The 20,979-nt window shown below is 50.1% G+C and overlaps 1 protein-coding gene across 14 annotated transcripts in view; it reads right to left on the reverse strand.

Moving 5' to 3' along the window:
• Positions 1-373: 373 nt before the first annotated feature.
• XXYLT1 (xyloside xylosyltransferase 1) overlaps positions 374-20,979 on the reverse strand; it is a 174,678-nt gene continuing 154,072 nt past the window's right edge. For 10 of the 14 annotated variants that reach the window (XM_086399326.1, XM_086399309.1, XM_086399430.1 and 7 more), the window contains one exon: positions 374-3,588. In XM_086399326.1, coding sequence (XP_086255452.1) covers positions 3,192-3,588 — 397 coding nt within the window. In that variant the 3' untranslated portion in view covers positions 374-3,191. Of the gene's footprint in view, positions 3,589-18,688; positions 18,774-20,979 lie in introns of all 14 variants that reach the window. The other 4 variants (XM_086399467.1, XM_086399369.1, XM_086399333.1 and 1 more) reach the window with 2 other exon arrangements.

The following is a 20,979-nucleotide window of genomic DNA, read 5'->3' on the forward strand; positions in this document are numbered from 1 at the left end:
GTTGGGGGAAGAACACAGGCTCACAGCCAGGCCTGATTCAGGCGAGAGGTTCTCTCTATGGTACTACTTGCTTGGAAATCTCTGCTTGCCCTGCCAGACTCCATGTTCAGCCCAGCCTTGGGTCTCCATCCGGAGATCAGGTCTGATGATGAGTAGAAACCTAGCTGCACTTGCCCCCTAAGCCGGGAGCCCCCCTGCACCAGCATGCACACTGTGCCTTGATGAGATGTTATGGAAAGGGGGGTGCTATAGTTAGGTTCTGACACATACAAAAATAAATCTCTTTAATAAGCCTGCAAGTTTCCCAAAGGCCATTGTCATTTATGTACACACAAAAGATGACAGTATCAGAAGTGAAAGCAGAGTCTGGAGATGCTATTATTAGGTTTTTTATTTGGAAAACTAGGGCATCCATAGGGAAAGTAGAAAACCCAGAGCCTGTTTACCCAAGATTATTTTCTTATGGATGACAGTAACCAGAGCCAACAGTGAACTGTAAGGTGGTCAGGATGATGCTTGCCTGTAATTGGAGGGAAGGTGTGTGGCTAGAATTTTACAGCCTTTACTGTGTGTTTCACTATGGAAAAGATTCATGTAAATACAGAAGATTAAAGAGCATCTTAATCCTACTACCCAGAAAGGTTCTCTTTTTGGACTTCATTTCCAATCATACCTACAGGCCTATGCTCCACTCACGAGGCAAATTAAACAGCACAGTGATTTTTGCACTGCATTGATCATTTGTTGTTATTTAGTCGCTAAGTCATGTCCAACTCCTTTGTGATCCCTTGGGACTGTGGCCCACCAGGTTCCTCTGTCCATGGGATTTCCCAGGAAAGAATACTGGGGTGGGTTGCCTTGCTTATAACAGGATCCCAGTCAGGTACAAGCCTTCCAGGATTTGTCAAAGAGTTGCTCATGGAAAAACTCAGGAGCACATGACGGCTTTGTTGTTCTGGCTGGGTTTCCTGTTGTTATTTTGCTGTTCACCATGGAGTTGTAAGGTCCAGGTTATTCAAGACAGAGAAGGGGGAAGCTCCTGCTTAGGTAATCGCAAAGGTAAACAAGATTTTGTTTGGCTTGTGCCCATTTTGATCAGTTTATTGCTTTTTCCTTGCAATGATAAAGTCCACTCAAGCTATAGAAACATTTTAACTACTGAAACTACTTCAGGAAAAATACTTTGCTATTATGAGTCTAAAATCCTCTAGTGTTTCATTCGCTTTTCCCCATTAAAATAATTGTTTTTTAATGTGTTTGAAACATGATTCTTTTAGGCATCGAACTAATGAAACACAGAACAGGCTCTGTCTCAATATATTTACATACCATATATGTAATTTAAAAAATAAAATTATGATCATTAATACATATAATTTTATATTTTGCATTCTTAATAGCATATTATAAGCATTTTTCAAGGCATTATTTTTCAAAAAAAAATTTGTAATGCCTAAAGTATTCCATTATACAGCTATAACACACATTACTTATCCACTCTGCTATTCAGCATTTTGTTACTGCCAATTTTTTTCTATTATAAAAAAGGTTGTGATAAACAATGACTCTGTCCACATCTCTTGTTATTTTCTTACAATAAATTTTAGAATCTGAATTACGTTCATGAATCTTAGTGTGTGTGATCACACACATAATACAATGCTTGGCACACAGCAGGCATTCAATATTCGGTGGCTCTAACTAGGAAGTCAAGTACCTAACAGAACAGTCCTGTTCTGTCAGAGCTGAGAGTTAGAAGAGACATGTGCGCCATTTTATCAGGGGACGACATAGCCAGATACTTAGGGGTAAGCAGATGAGAACTGATGGGGGCAGTTTTGCTCCCAGAAGCAGACAGGCCTGCCAATACCTAGAATGAAATGATTCTCTGTTTTGAGTCCAATACAACCTTCTTCAGACATTCTCCCCCTTAGGCCCTAGAGACCCACTTGTAAGCCCGCTTAGATAGTCATGTGGGGAGGGAGACTCTGAATGACACTGATCACACTTTTGATTCAGGTCCTTCAGGAAACTGATCAGAGAGCAAACAGCATAAATCACTGTGTTCTCAAAGATTATTTATTAACTATTCTCACTCATGGTAGAAAAAAAAAAAAGATAGTAAATGAAACTGATATAAGATGAAAGACAACATTTCTTCCCAAAGGACCTCAGCTGGATTATACAGAACGGACCACTATGGGCTTCATGTTTACAGCTCACTTACAGGAGAACTCAGAAAGCAGAAATCAAGAAATGACAGCCTAATTTTCTTCTAAGGTATGGGGTCTCACCTGGTGCAATAAAGTCACGAGGATGATTCTTCTGAATGAAAGGTTAGAATGCTTATAAGTCTAAGAGTGACATCCCTGCCAAGTCACAAGGTTACATTCAGGTACCGCTGGGCTAGCTCCCTTTGGAATGAGTCTTCCCAATCTAGACAATCCTGTCCTTGGGGCTGGCCAATCACTGTTCCTTGACGGCAGATTTGATCTCTGAGCAGAATCTGATCACCTGGAGCTGGCTTGGATGATTAAGGAATAATGAGGTTCTGTGATGCAGTTGGGAGATGAATGCTGTGAAGGCTCAAATAATGAGACCAGGTTTCTTATGTGGCCACAGTTGGTGGTGACCTTTACACCTGCACCAGGCGCCATGAGCACTGTGAGAATAACCACACAGCCTCCCAAGAGCGTGTGTGAGGGCTAGCATTCCTTTGGATGCTTAAACTCTGGGATGGTTGTTAAAACCCTGGCTCACGCATTTAAAGCTCACTAGGAGCTACCCCAGTACTGTTTGTTCTGTCTCGCCTGTCAATTTAAAGTAAATTTATATTTGGTCTATGAAAGCCCAGTTCTTAAAAGGATTTCCAGCCTTTGGGGGCTGAAGGCAAGGGGCACCGTTTTGTTTTCTTCCTTCTTTTCAAACGTTTGCTTCCTAGCCCACTCGAAGAGGTCTGTGTGTGTGTTCTTCACAACATCTGGCTCCTGGAGGCAAAAGGTCCAGAGCACCAGTGGGGTGCAGGCCAGGCACCCCCGGGCGGCCTCAGACAGCACCCCTGGGTGGGGGAGCCGCAGCACCTGATTACAAGGACGTCCTGCAGTGTCTCTCTAGGAGTCCAAATGCTGTCCCAGGCCTGCACGAGAGGCGCCCAGATTCTGAGCCCGAGGGCACGGCGGCCGGGGCGGGGCCTAGGCCTCTGGGATTGGGGTGTTGCAGTTCCCGTGGTAGATCTTGACGTGGCCCTCGCACCGGAAGTAGGCGTCGAAGACGTCGCTGTAGCCATGATCCCTCCACCAGGTGCAAAGCTGCCGGTTCCAGGTACAGTCCAGCACGTGGAAGAGCTCAGGGTGTTCCATGCCGATCATGGTGAAGAAGTCCTGGTCCCCGAGGTGACCCCGGAAGTGGTACTTGTCGGCCAGCTGCTGCACCTGCGCCGGCTCCAGCAGGCGGTCGTACAGCGGGGACTGGCGCATGGCCTCCAAGTTGAGCAGCATCACCCCGCTGTTGAAGCCTGGGAGCCCCTCGGGGGGAGGGCTCCCGACCCGCGTCTTGGGGTTATCATGGCGGAACTGCCAGAATGTGTGCCTAGGGAGGGGGAAGAGAACAGATTTAGCCTGATGTGCGTGTGAGAAACAGCCTGCGAGCTCATTTCCCTGGGTCTTCACAAACACCCCAGAGGGAGGGTCCACTGCCACCGCGGTTTTACAGCCACCAGACCTGAGACAGTCTGAGGTTCAGAACCTGCCTCACGCCCCCAGTAGGAGGTAGAGCCGGGCCAAGTCGTCTCCTGAGTCCCAGCCTCACTGTTCTTCCCAGAACCCTGTGATGACTTGTCTCCATCCATTACGTCTGTACAGACTTAGGGAGCACCAGGCACTGCACCCTAGAGACAGGTGCTCTCAGAGACAATACGTCAACCTCATACTGCACAGAGGTCAGGGACCTGCCCAAAGCCATACAGCCAGCAAAAAGCACAAGCAGGGACTCAACCCAGGCCTCCTCTGCCAGTGTCCACTTTTGAGGACAGCAGCAATCCAGGTGGAACCTTCCACCCCTGTTTTTGTTTGTGATTGTGAAAATGAGAGGAGAGAGAGAACTGGGGGAGCAATTCTGAATGGTGATCAGGTATAGACAGAGTTAAACATAGGCTGAATCAAAATCATTTTTTGCTTTAGAACAAACCTCTTTATTAAGGTTAAACTTAGGCTGAATCAAAATCATTTTTTGCTTTAGAACAAACCTCTTTATTAAGGGCACACGCATGAGCCAGAGTGAAAGCAGCTGTCAGACAGCCGGGTGGTGGTGGTTTAGTCGCTCATTTGTGTCCGACTGTGACCCCATGGACTGTAGCCCACCAGGCTCCTCTGTCCATGGGATTTTTCCCAGGCAAGAATACTGGAGTGGGTAGCCATTTCCTCCTCCAGGGGATCTTCACAACTCAGGGATCAAACCCACATCTCCTACATTGCTGGTGGATTCTTTACCCCTCAGCCACCTGGGAAGCCCAGGACAGCCAGGTGGAATTATGGCAATTTTAGAGAGCAGCATGACTCAATCTCAGTCTCTCTCTAGGCAGATTTAGAAATCCAGTCTAGGTATACAGCTCATGGGATATTAGAACCAAGGGGCCAAATGCTTCCATCTGGAGAAGGGAAGTCAGACCCAGAAACCTCTCTGTGGGTGATGGGGTGAGAGCACTACCCACTCTTTTCTCCAGCCTCTTTAATATCAAGTTCCAGCATGGCGTGGGGACAGGAAGGACCAGAGAGCCCCAGGCTCCACACCCACAGAGATGCAGGCAGAGCAGCCAGACCTGCAACCTGGAGGAAGGAGGAGAGACGGATGGTCCTGTGTCATGGGCAAGAGCAGGAGTGGACCTTGCTTTGCTTTACCAGCTTTGCCTCTTCCCTAGAGCCTGTAGGGTGGAATGCATCAGGGCAAGGCCACCCTCTGGCCTCCCTTTTAGCAGCTCCCCCGACCAGTCAGAGGGAGGAACTGGGCGGTGAGGTGGACAGTGCAGTGGAAAGAAAGCCAGAGGCCTGGCCTGGGGTGGGCCTCCCTGATCCATTTTCCAGTTCAACACAATTCTCCAAGTCTGGGAATAGAGAAAGCTTCCTTGAGGTCTCACATATCAAAAGGGGCCGAGACTTTGCTCCTGGCCAGGGCAAAGCATTCCGTTTGGACATTCTTACAAGGGGAGTACACAAGTTCATTGTCTGAATTTCACCGTAGTTGAACTGTGAGTAGAACAGAGCTCTGGCGCCTGCTTGGTGATAACAACCTTGGCAAAAATAAGCTTCCAAAGCAAACAGAGATGCTAGATCTTTCTAGCCACTAAAGCCTGCAGTAATAGTATCATAGCGAGGTTAGAATGCAGTTTGACAACTGTGAGTTCATTTTACCATATTTCCTCCAAATGGTTAATTTCAGGAACCCTCCAATCAGGAGAGGGTTTGGGTTTGTTTTGCTGTTCTAGCTGGAAATGTTATTACCCCATGCTCAGTAACTTTAGAGCAAGAAGACAAAGGATGTGGAAGATCTGAACAAAGCGATCAAGCAACTTGACCTAGTTGACATTTGTGGAACTCTCTACCCAGCAACAGCAGAACACATATTGTTTTCTCCTGCAAATGGAGCATTCACCAAAATAAACCATATGATGGATGACAAAACAAGTCTCAATACGTTGAAAAAGGTTAAAAGTCATATAGAGAATGTTCCCTAACCAAAATGGAATTGCACTTGAAATTAAAAAAACTAGAGAAAATTTCTAAATATTTGGAAATTAAGCAGCACACCTTTAAACAATCCATTGGTCAACGAAGAAATCGTAAGGAAAATCAAAGCATTGTAAATTCAATGAATAGTCATTACCTTTTCATTTTCAAAAGCAGGGTGACCAGCTGTCCATGTCCTGAGAAACCGTGAGTCCTAGTCTCAGGCAAACCAGGATGTTTGGTCATCCATTGAAACATTTGGGTTCCAAATATAAGTTACATGTCACTTTGGGTATAGGGCTTTTCTCTCCCTCTGTCTTTTTTAAGGGGAGGGTTGTTATCTTGCCAAGATGTAAGATTTACCCCCCAGAGAAGAGACACCCGGAGGTAGGGAGAAGGTGGCAGTGGAGAGGCAGGGCCAGTGCTTGTGCAGCCCCTGGACGCCTCATACCCCATCAAGCTCACTGGTCCCCTGTCCTTCCCCCACAGTTCTGTCCTCCACTCCCACAGGACAGGGCAGGGGAACGTGGCTCGGGCTGGTGGTGTGAGCATGAGGGTCACCTCTGTGGCCCTCTGCTTCCTCAGCACCCAGCATGGCCCTGGCTCTGCTGTACCAGGACTGAGGGGAAGGTCAGGGCAGCTCAGGCTCCGTGGCCTTCAATATCACCTGGCACCAGGGGCAGGGAAACAAAGTCAGGATGCAAAGTTGTTGCTGCTGAGAAAAAACCTGCTGCTTCTCTGGATTCACTGCTGCCAGGTCTATTTTGGGAGAGAGTGAGGAGCAGGGACCCACGAAAGGGTTCTTGGATGTTTAAAAAAGTTTCAGAAGGGTTTCGACTCTCGAGCAAGCTGGGAAGCAGAGGGACCAGCAGTAGCCCCGGGGCACCCTTACCAACCTCAGCAGGGAAGCTCCCTCAATTCTTCTCTATACCAGAGTAACCTGGCACTGAAGCTGCTGGCTCAGGAGGGTGGGGCCAGAGGTGGAAAGATGGACAGAACGTTCTTCCAGGCAGAGACCATAACTCCAGTGGCTCTTTGGGAACATGCCACCTAGCACCGCTGCTTAATCAAGACAAAGAGGCACTTCCTAACAAAGAGCCAGAAGGAACCAGGTCTGGGACATCAGAGCATTGTGATATGTACGAAGCAAGGGAGGGACAGGAAATTGAAAATACAAGCCACCCAGGGAGTGGGAAGCAGAAACACAGCCTGAAAATGAACCAGTGGCCCTCTAAGTAGAAAATTATTGCCCTTGTTTAAAGCATTCGTACTACCCCAAGATGAACCCTGAAAAGCAGAGCAGCTGCTTAGGGTGATGATGGAGTTCTCTGGCCTCTACGGCAACTGGTTCTTATGGAGGAACTGCCCCAGCCTGGGGGTGGAGAGTGATCCAGGGACGTGAAGGGATGAACATGCACAGAAAGGGTCTGATCCCACCACGGGAACCGGCCTGACAGGGTGGGGTCCCCAGTTCCTCACCTGCTGCAGTATGCCGGGGCTGCAGAGCCCTCTGACAATTCTCTACCTCGCTCCTCTCCCAGGAGTACAGAGGTGTCACCGCCTTCACATTAACAAGGGGGAACAGAGGCCCTTATTGTTGGCGCAGGGCCCCAACTTGGATCCTCTCGTCTCCAAAGTCCCTTTTCATCTGTGCCTCGGATTCTGCCATGGGCTGATATTCCAAGGAGCAGCACATGGACTGCAATCTTATTTCTCAATTTGGCTAGCACACCCCAAGGCCACAGGTGCTGGGACCAAGGCATCAGGTGATGCAGCTGCTGCTGGTGCTTCACTGCCTGGGGGTGGGGGGAACTGGAGAGCCCCCCAGACCCTTGCCTTCCTCACAGGTCCTGGGCCGACCACGTATATTCACAGGCACTGCCAGTGGCACCTGCTGAGGCTGCAGGAAACCTCGGTATGAATGAAGGGATGGGTTCTGAAAGCTTCCAGAAGTTTCTCAGGATAACCACCATGCCCACACCGAACTGTGTTACACTGCCTAATTGTTGCCTGTGGGCCTGTGTGGAAGCTTGTCCCCCTGCCCCCCACATGGTCACCTGGAGACCCACAAGGGAGGGGATAAGGTTTCTTCCCCTTTAGAAATAATCCTAACCGTAAAATGGGCCCCGGGGCAGATGGTCCATTGAAAATAGCAAGTCCTTCCAGAAGCCAAAGAGGCTTGCTGGGAAAGCACAAATGAGGAACCTTCAAGCACGTTCTTCTAGTTTATGGGAGATGCATTTTCTAAATTTTTACATCAAATACATCCTAATTAATAACCCTAAAAAGGACTATTAAAAGCTAGTGGACTAACTGTAGTGAGGAAAACTCATCTTTATGCGAAGGAGTATTTGAAGTAACTTTGAGCCATCTCCTCCCTCAGGTCTTTCCCCTGATAATCATTGCTGAGGTCACTCCAACAAATCTGTCAAGAGAGACCCTGGCCTAAGAACCTGAAGCTCACCTTCTCCAGAAAAGAACCCAGTTGCCATGAATCACCCCTTTCTCCTCCTCCTCCTCCCACCACCCCAAATCACAGATCCTCTGCCTCCCTGTTTCTTCATGATTACTGTCTCCTGGCCCTTCTCACCTCCTAAGGCTCAGTTTTCTACTTTAACTTCCAAGAGGGGAGAAGCAAAGATGGGGACACTCACGAGGCCCAGATAGTCTGCACAACATCCCCCTCAGAAGGTTCGAGAAGCCTGTGCTGACAGGCTGAGCTCAGGCCATAGGTTCACAGGCCAAGAAGGCTCCACTGTAGTTTGGGGATTCACAAGGATGGCCCCACTCACAGTATGTCTCACCATGGCTCACCCACCGCATCCCATCTCCACCCCACCCCCGACCCACCGCCAAGCGTCCCTCGAGCTGAGGGCAAAGTCTCTAAGGAACACAAGAGGCCGGCCTCCACTTGGAGACGCTCGCCACCTAATCAGCCAAGGCTGGGTCAGGAAACTCTATCATGCCTTCCTCATGCCTGTGCTTGTGTCCCAGGTCAGTCAGCTCTTGTTTGACTTGGAAGGGGCCCTATTTTCCAGTCCTCTGAGAGGAAAGACCCATGCTCAAGAGCAGCCCCGTGTTTCACCCAGCCCCAGTCCTGCAAGGTGACAGGGGACAGTTCTGGGGCATGCAGGACTGACCTCAGAGCAGTGGCACTGCCACTCAGCCTTGAGCTGAGGTTCTGTGGGATGGGCACTCACTCTTCATTCTCCAGGGGAACCACCTTGTGGGGTCGAACTGGAGAGGACATGGACCGCTGGGAGCTGTGGGCCCCATGAAGCTTTAAACTGCCTGTCTCCCCAGGGTGCTTCTTACTACCAGGTGACCTTGTTAGGATTCCCTGCTAGCAAGGCCTGAAACAGGTAGGTCTCTAACTGTGCTAGTCAGAGAGTATAAGAAATGTCCACAAAGTCATACAGGTTGTCAGTGGTAGGACTGACGGGGGCCCCTTATCAGCACTGATCAGTCAGCAGAGAGAGGTCCTGAAGTCCACTTTGCCACGTCTCCAAGTCCTACATGAGACAGGCAGGAACACCAGAGAGCACACTGAACTGAGAAGATCCAATCAGTAATCAGATATTTAACAGTTCAGTTCAATCCCTCAGTCGTGTCTGACTCTTTGCAATCCCATGAATCACAGCATGCCAGGCCTCCCTGTCCATCACCAACTCCCGGAGTTCACTCAAACTCATGTCCATCGAGTCAGTGATGCCATCCAGCCATCTCATCCTCTTGTCATCCCCTTCTCCTGCCCCCAGTCCCTCCCAGCATCAGGGTCTTTTCCAATGAGTCAACTCTTCGCATGAGGTGGCCAAAGTATTGGAGTTTCAACTTCAACATCAGTCCTTCCAATGAACACCCAGGACTGATCTCCTTTAGGATGGACTGGTTGGATCTCCTTGCAGTCCAAGGGACTCTCAAGAGTCTTCTCCAACACCACAGTTCAAAAGCATCAATTCTTCGGTGCTCAGTTTTCTTCACATAGGTAGTCAATAGGTACATGAAAAGATGTTCAATACTGCTAATTATTAGAAAAATGAAATTCAAAACAACAATGAGGTATCATCTCATACCACGCAGAATGGCCATCACTAAAAAGTCTATATAATAAATGCTAGAGAGGGTGTGGGGAAAAGGGAAACCTTCTACACTTTTGGTGGGAATGTGAATTGGTGCAGCCACTATGGAAAACAGTAAGGAGGTTCATACTAAAAATAGAGTTGTTATATGCTCCAGCAATCCCATTCCTGGGCACATATCCAGACAAAACCATAATTCAAAAAGATACATGCACCCCTATGTTCATAGTAGCACTATTCACAATAGCCAAGACATGGAACGACCTAAACGTTCATCAACAGATGAATGATAAAGATGTGGTACACATATACAATGGAATACTACTCAGCCACAAGAAAGAATGAAATAATACCATTTGCTGCAACATGAATGGACCTAGAAATTATCATACTAAGTCAGAAAGACAAATACCATGAGATCACTGACATGTACAATCTAAAACATGACACAAATGAACGTGTCTATGAAAACAGAAACAAACTCACAGACATAGAGATCTGTGGTTGCCAAGGGGGAAGAGCGGAGGGGGAGAGATGGATTGGGAGTTTGGGATTAGCAGATGCAAGCTATTATATGTAGAAATGGACAAACAACAAGGTCCTATTATAACTGCATCATTTTGCTGTACAGCACAAATTAACACATCATTGGGACTTCCCTGGCAGTCTAGTGGTTAAGACTCTACGCTCCTAATGCAGGGGGTGCAAGTTTGATCCCTGGTTGGGGAACAAAGACCCTATATGCTGAACAGTGCAGCCAAAATTTTTTTGAAAAAATTTAAGAAAAGAAGGCACTCTCCACCAGGGCCAGGGAGCGGAGATACTTCCCTCTGACCACCTGTCCTGCCCTCACCCCGATGGAAGCTGCCCATTGGCACCTTGGGAGTCTCTGGGACCAACTCTCACTGTTTTCTAGGTTGTCAATCTCTTCTGGCTCCCCTAGTTCCCCACCCAGTCTAAACTGCCTCCCCCCAGCACCTCACCTGGAACATGACAGTGTTAAGTTTCAAATGAATGAGTGGATGAATGGATTATAGAATGAACGAATAAGGGAATAAGAGACTGTAAAATCAGATGGCTGAAATTTAAAAGAGGAGGATGTTGATGAAGTTGGTGGAACAATTCAGAAAGGCAGTTCAGGGAGAGAGCACCCTGAGCCCTCTAAGCTGGGGCCACGGGGGTCTTCTCTGTGGGGAGCCAGGTCCGTCTCAGTGTGAGGACAGAGAAGCAAGGGAGAAAAGTTGGTCTCATGAGCTCAGGAATCCACACCTGTGATGAGATGTGGGTATGACAAAGGTAAGCCATGAAGACCCCCAGAGGGTAAAATGACTCAGTGGTGCCCACCATGCTGTGAACAATGCCCTTCCCAATGCTGACCCCGGAAGAGCCCCTGACCTCCAAGTAGTGGGGCTTGTACATCACTGCTAGGGAGCAACTCAAATCTGGTGTGAGCCCTGGAACCAACCAGGTGACTGCTGGCCTGCAGCCAACATGCTGGGCTGGTCATGACTCATTCAGGGGGCCTCAGCTCAGCTCCACAATTCTGCCCTTTCCCAGAAGTCCAATGAGGAAGGGGCTTTCATCAGGGTGAAGACTAAGCCAGAGAGAGTCACCTTCAGAAGTGGCTCACTGCTCCCAAGAGCCCCGCGGCACTAGGGGACATGAGAGAGAAATGCCCAGGATGCCAGGAAAACACATCCTGGGTGTTTTCTGGGACACCGAGCAGAACCTATGGAGGTGTGTGTGGTAAGGCTGATGGGGAGGGACATGGGTGGAATTTAACCTTGTGTCTGAATTAAGCTCAATCTAGCCCAGTACCCTTCACACCCTGGCATGGCTGACAGGGGTGTAAAGGCCACCGAGCTCCAGGAAAATGTGTTATTTCTTAAGCCCAGAAGCAACCTGTGAACCCTCCACTTCATCTGGGCTGACCACTGCCTGCGCCTGCTCCTGCTTGCCTTCCTGCACACTGTGGCATGGGTCTTGGTCAAGGGTAGAACAAGTGATCGGCATATTGACACAAACATGGGGATATCCCACCTGTCAGGCACACAGCAAGGCACTGGGGTTGGGGGGGGGGCAGGGAGACAGCAATGGGCCAGACACAGGCCCCACCCCTCAGGTACCTGTCATGGCCAACAATACTTCTCAGATGTCACTGTGCCGGGGGCTCACCTGGGATCTGGTTAAAATGCAGATCCTCATTCAGAAGCTGCATTTCTGACAAGCTCTCAGGTGATGGTGATGCTGAGGATTTACTCAAAAAAAAAAAAAAACAGGGTAGAACAGTCTTATGGACTCTATGGGAGAGGGAGAGGGTGGGAAGATTTGGGAGAATGGCATTGAAACATGTAAAATATCATGTATGAAATGAGATGCCAGTCCAGGTTCGATGCACGATACTGAATGCTTGGGGCTAGTGCACTGGGACGACCCAGAGGGATGGTATGGGAGGGAGGAGGGAGGAGGGTTCAGGATGGGGAACAGAGGTATACCTGTGGCAGATTCATTTTGATATTTGGCAAAACTAATACAATTATGTAAAGTTTAAAAATAAAATAAAATTTTAAAAAACCAGGGTATTTTAAATAATTTTAAAAGAAATAAAAACCGCACGAACAGCAGTGATATTATTTTATCCTGTAAATGGCCATGAAATAGGTGGCATGCTGCTAAGTCACTTCAGTCGTGTCCGACTCTGTGTGACCCCATAGACTGCAGCCTACCAGGCTCCTCCGTCCATGGGATTTTCCAGGCAAGAGTACTGGAGTGGGGTGCCATTGCCTTCTCCGAAAAGGTGGCATGGCCACTTGCAAATTTTATGCTAATATTTGCTGAGCTTTCTCACTCTGTCAGGGTCTTGGAGGGACCACTGGGGAGATGCTTCCCGGAAGCAGAGTGCTGAAGATGCCAGGAGGGAGGGCCCAGATCTGCCAGCTTCCTTCCCCAGAGGTCAGAAGTCAGTCTAGGGTGGAGAGAGAGGCAGGTATGTATCAGTTGTCCACTGACTTTAAAAATGTTCCAGTTCATGATGGGGTTAAGAATGCAGGTTCCAGGGCTTCCCTGGTGGCTAAGTGGTAAGGATCTGCCTGCCAATGCAGGAGATGTGGGTTCGGCCCCTAGTCCTGGAGGATCCCACATGCTGCCAAGCAACTAAGCCCATGCACCGCAACTACTGAGTCCTTGCTCTAGAATCCAGTGCTGCAACTCCTGAAGCCCCTGAGTCAAGAGCCAGTGCCCTGCAACAAGAGAAGCCACTGCAATCAGAGGCCCGCACATTGCAACTAAAAAGCAGCCCCCTGCTCTCCACAGCTAGAGGAAAGCCCGCACAGCAATGAAGACCCAGTACAGCCAAAAATAAATAAATAAAAGTATTAAAAAACAAAAAATTTCCAAAATATACAAGCAGGTCATACAACTCAATACCAGAAAAACAAACAACCCAATCAAAAAGTGGGCAACAGACCTAAACAGATATTTCTCCAAGGAAGACTTAGAGATGGCTAATAAACACATGAAAAGGGGTGGGGTTTGAGTTTCATCAGGCCAGTTCGAACCATGGAGCAGGCCACGTAAGTGCAGAAAGACCGAAGTGAGCCCACGCGCTCCCCGCCCCAGGTGCGCTTGGAGGCAGGACTCCCAGGCCAATTCATGACTCTGGCCCTGGAACCAAAATGCTGCCACTAAAAAAACCCTAGAGATGACCCGGGAACACAGAGAGAGGAAGCAGCTTGCACAAGATCACCTGTCTGGGACCTAAGAGGCCACATGCCCCGGCACCACAGAGCCTTCCCATACCAACAAGATGGCAGCCTCGGCTTTGTCTCATGCTTTTCAGATTCTGACTAAGGAAAATCACACTCTCCTTTAGGGTCATAGTACATCCGTTCTTTCCCTAAAATTCTTAGGTCAGCCTTTGCTGCCTGTTCTTCCCTTGCCATCACTGAGTGAGTTTAACCACCCAAGAATGCTCTCTGCAAATGCCCTGCCCCTGTACACAGCCCCAGGACCCCAGCAGCCTTTGAAAGCAAACTGCAGCAATCCATACACTGAGGACACAAAGGGGAATAGCGCTGAGACCGCTGTCCTGCAGGGCCCACTAAGGACGGACGACCAGTCACCACGCTGGGGGCGGTCCACCTTGGGAAGACCCTCTGGTGATGCCTGAGACGGGCGTCCTGCCAGTCATAGTTCAGGGTAAGAAAGGAAGCCATGGAGGGAGCCACGCCCAAATTCTATCAGAGCACTGAAACCCTCCAGAGTCCATGGTTCATCTGCGTGGCCACAGTGTCTTCATGCGGACGAAACCTCTAAAGCAAAGGGCCGTCCCCAAGGGATTAAATTATTCAGGCATTCTAAATCCTTGTGTATGAGGTCAAGTAGGAAAGGACATTATCGTCATCTGAAAGTTCAAGCAGAGGATAAGAGGAGGCTCAGCAGGGTCCCCACAGGATGGTACAGGGAAGGGATGTGTGTTTGGAGAGAGAATATCCAGGTTTGCCCTGGCTCCACCCCTCTGTGGCTTCTCTGCAGGGGACAGTGACTTGGGACAAATGTCAGACAGTTTCATCCTCATCCCCAGCCTGACAGTGAGGTCAGAGAGAAAGGGAGCAGGCATTTACCTCCATGTGCCCCTCACACCCTGCCTTGCCTGGGGGCTGCTGTGGGTGTTCACGAGCCACCACCGGTATACGGGGACGACCTGGCAGAGTCCAGGACAATGAAGGGAGACTACTCTATACTGGGCTCATTCTGATGATTCCCTCAGTGGGGCCCAGGGGTGACTTCCTGCTCTCAGTGCTGCACAGCCCCACCCTCACCAGCGCTGTGCCAGGAAAGAGGCCCTGAATTGTGGGCTGGGCCAGCCTCCTCCTCCCCACTACCCCAGGGCTGGCCTGGAGGTGGCTCTCCCTTCAACCTGCTGCACAGGCCTCCTGCAGCCCCGTAGTGCCCCAGATTCTGAAAGACTGCTCTCCACTTTAAAGCCTCTCCTCCCCCAGACGCTGCCTGGGACCCGTGTGCCGGGTGGCAGCATTCAGGGTCATCTGTACAGGGCACACCTGAGCCACACACGCCTGGCCTCCAGCCCACCCAAACATCCAGACTGTCCCTGGCCTGCCAGTGTCCCCCCGCAGCTGGCTGCACTCTGTGCCCCGAAGCCTTGCAGCTTGGCATTCCACGGAGCTGTCTTCTCTGTTTTCTTTCTTTTAAAGAAGAAAAGGAAGAAGAAATTCCACAGAATAATCTGTCCTCCTGATAGGCCGGCTCAGATCGCAGTTCAACCAGGCTGAATCAAAGAGCAGCATTACCGGGGGGTTATCAGAACTGTCTGGCTCAGAAAATAAACAACTCCTCAAAGGTGGCCTGAGATTTCAGCCACTCCCCATGCCCTGGTCACTGCAACTGGGGCCCCTCCTGGTCTCTAAACATGCCGGGGGGTCTGGCAGAGACCACAGAACTGCAGTTCCACCCCACAAGCACAGGGGTTCAGAGCAGGGGCTGTGGAGTCAGGCCTGGTCTGTAACTCAGGGCTGCCACTTCACAGAGACGGGGGCTCCACCAGTCACTTAACCCTTGAGTGTGGTCATCGTAAACCTGAGAGAATAAGGGGCTTCAATCAAAGTGCCAGGGACCGCCTGGCACATTCACTAATTGAAGAAATACTTACTGAAAGCCTACTGTGTGCTACACACCATTCTGGGCCCTGGGAGACAACCATAACCAAGAAAGACATGTATCACTCTACCCGCGTGGAGCTTAGTGTCTGGGGAGGATGAGACCAGCCAACAGGCAGTCACAACTCTGGGTGATAAGAGACAGGCCAGCATAACAATGCAGAACGTTAAGTTCCCCAAAGAGAGGCTCCTCAGCCAGTCTTGAGGGGTTCAAGGAAGGCTTAAACCTTGGAGAAACTGGCCTGTGAGCTCAGACATGAAGAGTGCAGCAGGTGAAGAGCAGAGGTGGGCAGTGAGAGTGTGCCTAGCCTGGGGAACTGAATGTGGTCCAGCCTGCTGGAGGTGAGATGGGCAGCAGGCAGGGGCCAGCCCATGAAGGGGGGCCTTGTCAGGGAGGTTAGGGAGACTTACCTTGATGCTGAGGGTAACAAAGGGTTAAAGCAACGCAGCCTGCAGACTAGGACGGTCCCTGGTGGGGTGAGGGATGGCTGGGAGGAGGCAAGGCTGGAAGCAGACAGGTGGAGATGGCCTGGGGAACCTGGTGGGGTCAGGGATGGAGGGAAGCGGAGGACTTGGGATAGTAGCAAGCACAGCACAGGACTGACAGATGGACAGAGGGATTGAAGAAGGCAGGAGCTCCAGGCCCAGATTTCTGGCTTGGGCATGGCATCAACAGCAGTAACTGTTTAACCATGATCACCAATGAGCACAGGGACACCGACCAGGTCACTGCCACGTCCGAGCCTCGCTCTCCCACCTGAACAAGGCGACCCTCCCAGCTCAGATCCATGTGGCCCTGTGCCACCCACAACTGCCTCGGTGCTGGCATCTCGCTCATGCCTCCTGCCTTTGTGCATTTCTCCCAACACAGGCCCAGGCTGGGAGGATGGGGAAGGGACAGCCATGAGATGCTGGCCAATGTGGTCCATTTATGCGCTGACTTCTCTGTGGACAACTTGGAGCATACCTGCCTTCCCTCTGCTCCTTCCAGACGACCCTCACCTTCACCCAGCACTCATGAGCCCCCCTGCTCCCTGCCGCGGGGGGCTGATTCCCTGGGGAGATGTTCTCCCTCCAAACTGGGAAGTGTGCCCTTTAGCTGCCTCCTTGGATCTGTTCTGCTTGTCTCTTCTCCACACCTTCTAGAAGCATCACCAGGATCTCTGCTGAGCCCAGGGTGCTGGCTCTAAAGGCTGAAAACAATGGGAACCACTCACATCCCTCTCTCCACACCCAGCTTTCCACTCATATGCCCACAGGCATGCTTGGGGCTCCCAGAGCTGGAGGAACACCTCGGAGAAGAACTCAGGAGAGGAACATACAGGGCCTGGGGCTTCTCAGCTCTCTGGGTCAGAGAGCTGGGGCCTGGGCTGAACCAGAATAGCCAACTGGGATCTGAATAAACGTTAAGAGTGGAATTTTAGGGCTTCCCTGGTGGCTCAGTGGATAAGAAGCCACCTGCCAATACAGGAGACACAGGCTTGATCTCTGGTCTGGGAAGATCCCATGTGCCTCGGGACCACTAAGCCCATGTGCCACAACTACTGCGCCTGTGCTCTAGAGCCTGGGAACCACAACTACTGAGCCCACAAAGCCCGAATTCTCTGGAGCCCATGCTCCGCAACAAGAGAAGCCACTGCGATGAGAAGCCCAGGCCTTAAAATTAGAGGCTAGCCCAAGCCACCACCTGTGGAGAGTAATAAGAATCCTCTGAAAACAACAGCCATCTGCTGGACACCGCTTCCGGAGCCATGTCTCTCCCAGGGCTCCTGGCTGCCCTCCCCATGCCTTTCTCCCCATGGCCATTCAGGCTGCCCAACTGCTGACTGGGGAACCACAGCCAAAATCATTAGGTGCTTATTTTCACCCCCATACCCCATGGGGGCCCTCACCCTGAAAATTCTGGCTCCATCAAGGGTCGGGGGGGAGGCGCTGAGCTGCTCTGCTGTCCATCCTCTGTGGAACCTGCTAGGCTGTCTTGTGGGGAGGCCACAAGTTCCCAAACAGTCCTTAGCCTGAGAAAAAGCAGCAAGAAACCTGGATGTGGCCACACCTTGGGAAGGAGGCAAAGGAGAGAAAGAATGAACCCGTGCAGCAGAGTCAGCCAGGCCCCCTGGAGCCCAGCGCCAGCACCCTGCTCACACCTGCACCCACACTGCAGGTAGGCCTGCATCCTCCACACTCCAGCCCCTGCCGGCCTCCTCTCTCCCCTCCTCAGGGCCGCCTGGCCCCTTGCCCAAGACCTAGACGCCTCCTCAAATGCACTCAGGCCCACAGGGGCCCAACCAGGCCTCCTGCCATGCATTCTGCCCGGACATGCATGCGTGGGGAGCTGCTAACACAGGATGACCCCACACCTCCCTTGTTCAGAACTGACTCCTTGAGGGAATCTCAGGAAGCTTTTACCAAACGAAGCCCTTCCAGCCTCTGCTGTCCTCCTGAGAGGCTGTCCAGGTGCACACATCTTGCAGAGCCAGCTCTGAGGTGCCCGCCTTTCCTAGCAGGGTAGCAATCTCCAGTGTGTGGGGCCAGGCGGCCTGTGCAGGTGCCAATCCTCCCCTCTTCAAGCGTGCCATCCTCTTGTTCACAGGGGCAGGAACTGTGAGTCTGTAGTCAGGGACCCTCCTGCACAGGCGGGGCAGGTATTTGCTGATGCCATTCTGAGCAAACGGGACCGCCTCTCCTCCATGGTACTCCCATGTGACTCAGCTCAAGTCTACCTCTAGGAAGCTTTTCTCAGCTAAGTCCACTCTTCTTCCTCTTCCCTGCTCAGACCTGTCTTCCTCAGAGCTGTGCAGTGAATGCCAGGGCTGTGCAAACTTTACGGCGTATACAAAATGTGTGTGTGGAGACCCAGTTAAGTGCAGCTGGGATTCAGCAGGTGAGAGCGGCAGGATCCCGTATTTCTGACGAGCTCCCAGGTGATGCTGCTGCTGTGGTCCACAGGGACACACTTTGGGAGTGAGAAAAGAAGAGGAAAGAGACTTGGGAGTCAGTCCCACTGTGTCCTGGCACCAGCTCCACTAGACCCAAGCATCACACCTCCAGAGACTGCTGTGAGGATGACACGAGGCAGTGCAGAGCCGACAGCCCCCTGATGACACAGACACGCACAAACGCGACTCCTCCTCCTCTCGCTTTGGTTTCCTCCCTGTAATAGCAGGAATGTGATGCCTCGCGAGAAGTATTGCCAGAGAATTAAATGAACTAATACCTGGTGCATGGCAGGTGACGGACGATGAGAGTGCTCCCTCCTTTCCTTCTGCTGTTGGTCCTGGGTCTTCCACAAAACCTGTGCCCTGTATGATGGGGGAGAGGGTGGGAGGCCCCGAAGGCCTGTCTCTCAGACCAAGGGTTTCCACATCCAGCTCTGCGTGCCTGTGCGTGTAGTGCTGGGGAAGTCGGCTGTTCAGATCATGTTGATGGGTGATTCCTCAAGTGACTTTGTTGCTCGGGGATGGGGGGTGTGGAGGGGTGTGTATGTGTGTGTGCACGCACACAAGGACACCTGCCAACACATGGAGGAGCCATACAGAGCGAGCAGCCTGGCTGGAGAGCCCTGGGGAAGGCCCCAAGCCCCACTGCCTCTTGGTGGGAGCAGTGACGACTGGTGGGGACTGCACACTTAGTCTGATTCTCACTGCAGGTCAGCAGCTCAACAGAAGACAGGTAGGTGCTTTCAGAAGCTTATTAACCAGCCTAACTGGGGAAAGGAGCATCATCAGAATCCCCTCTTCCCCTGGTGCTTTTCCTCACCTATAGGTGCTCAAGCAACTTCAGAGGTCTTGCTTGTTTCCCAGGAAAAGCTAGGGGCTCAGGGATCTAAGCTCAGTATGTGATATATAGCAGTGCTGTTCTAAGGTTTAAGGCAGAGGCAAGGGGAGAAATTGAACTGATGGCCAATCCATCTTCAGCAAGCATTTACTGACAACCAGTCTGCATCCTGGCCTCCCCTGCTCCCCACACACATACAAGAGCAAACCCCTTTGATCTTAGTAAGAAAATTAATACTGCTTCAGCTCATACAACTCAATATAAAAAAACTCAACAACCAAAAATGGGCAGAAGATCTAAACAGACATTTCTCCAAAGAAGACATACAAAATCAACACTGCTAATTATTAGAGAAATACAAATCAAAGCTGCAATACAGCATCACCTCAGAATGGCCATCAACAAAAAGTCTACAAGTAATAAATGCTGGAGGGAGTGTGGAGAAAAGGGATCCCTGCTACACTGTTGGGAATGTAAACTGGTGCAGTCACTATGGAAAATAGTATGGAGGTTCCTTAAAAAACTAAAAATAGAACTATCATATGACCCAGCACCCCACTCCTGGGCATGTATCTGGAAAAGATGGAAACTCTAATTTGGATACACGTACCCTAAAGTTATAGCAGCATGATGTACAATAACCAAGATATGAAAACAACCCAAGTGCCCATCAACAGATGATTGGCTTAAGAGGATGTGTGTGTATACACCATGGTATACTACTCAGTTGTATAAAGAATGAAATGCTGTGATCTGCAGCAACATGGATGGACCCAGAAAATACCATATTAAGTGAAGTCAGTCAGACTGAGAAAGGCAAATGTTGTATGATATTATAGGTATCTAAAATCTAAAAAGTAATACCAACAAATCTATTTTCAAAACAGAAACAGACTCACAGACATAGAAAAGAAAGTTATGGTTACCAGTGGGGAAAGGGGAGGGAACAGGAATAAATCAGGGGCATGGGGTTCACAGATACGAGTTACTATTCATACACTAGACAGGCACATACTATTCATACACATACCAGGGATTTACTATAGAGTATCTGTGTAGTTGCTAAGTCGCGTCCAACTCTTTGCAACCCCATGACTGTAGCCTGCCAGGCTCCCCTGTACATGGGATTCTCCAGGCAAGAATACTGGGGTGGGTTGCCATTTCCTCCTCCAGGACTATACAGTATAGGGAGCTAGATTCAATATCTTTTAAAAATCCATAATGAAAAATAATCTGAAAATATATATATAACTGAATCTAAATATATATACATATATGTATATCTCTATATACATCTATTTATCTATATCTATATCTATATGGAGAAGACTCTTGAGAGTCCCTTGGACTGCAAGGAGATCCAACCAGTCCATTCTGAAGGAGATCAGCCCTGGGATTTCTTTGGAACCAATGATGTTAAAGTTGAAACTCCAGTACTTTGGCCACCTCATGCGAAGAGTTGACTCATTGGAAAAGACTGATGCTGGGAGGGATTGGAGGCAGGAGGAGAAGGGGATGACAGAGGATGAGATGGCTGGATGGCATCACTGACTCAATAGACGTCAGTCTGGGTGAACTCCAGGAGTTGGTGATGGACAGGGAGGCCTGGCGTGCTGTGGTTCATGGGGTCGCAAAGAGTCGGACACGACTGAGCAACTGAACTGAACTGAACTGATATCTATATGGGGCTTCCCTGATGACTCAAGAGGTAGTGTAAAGCACCTGCAATAC

This window comes from Bos grunniens, chromosome 1, assembly GCF_055505025.1.
Source record: "Bos grunniens cultivar Pamir isolate PY7600 chromosome 1, Bosgru_T2T1.0, whole genome shotgun sequence".
NCBI lineage: Eukaryota > Metazoa > Chordata > Mammalia > Artiodactyla > Bovidae > Bos > Bos grunniens.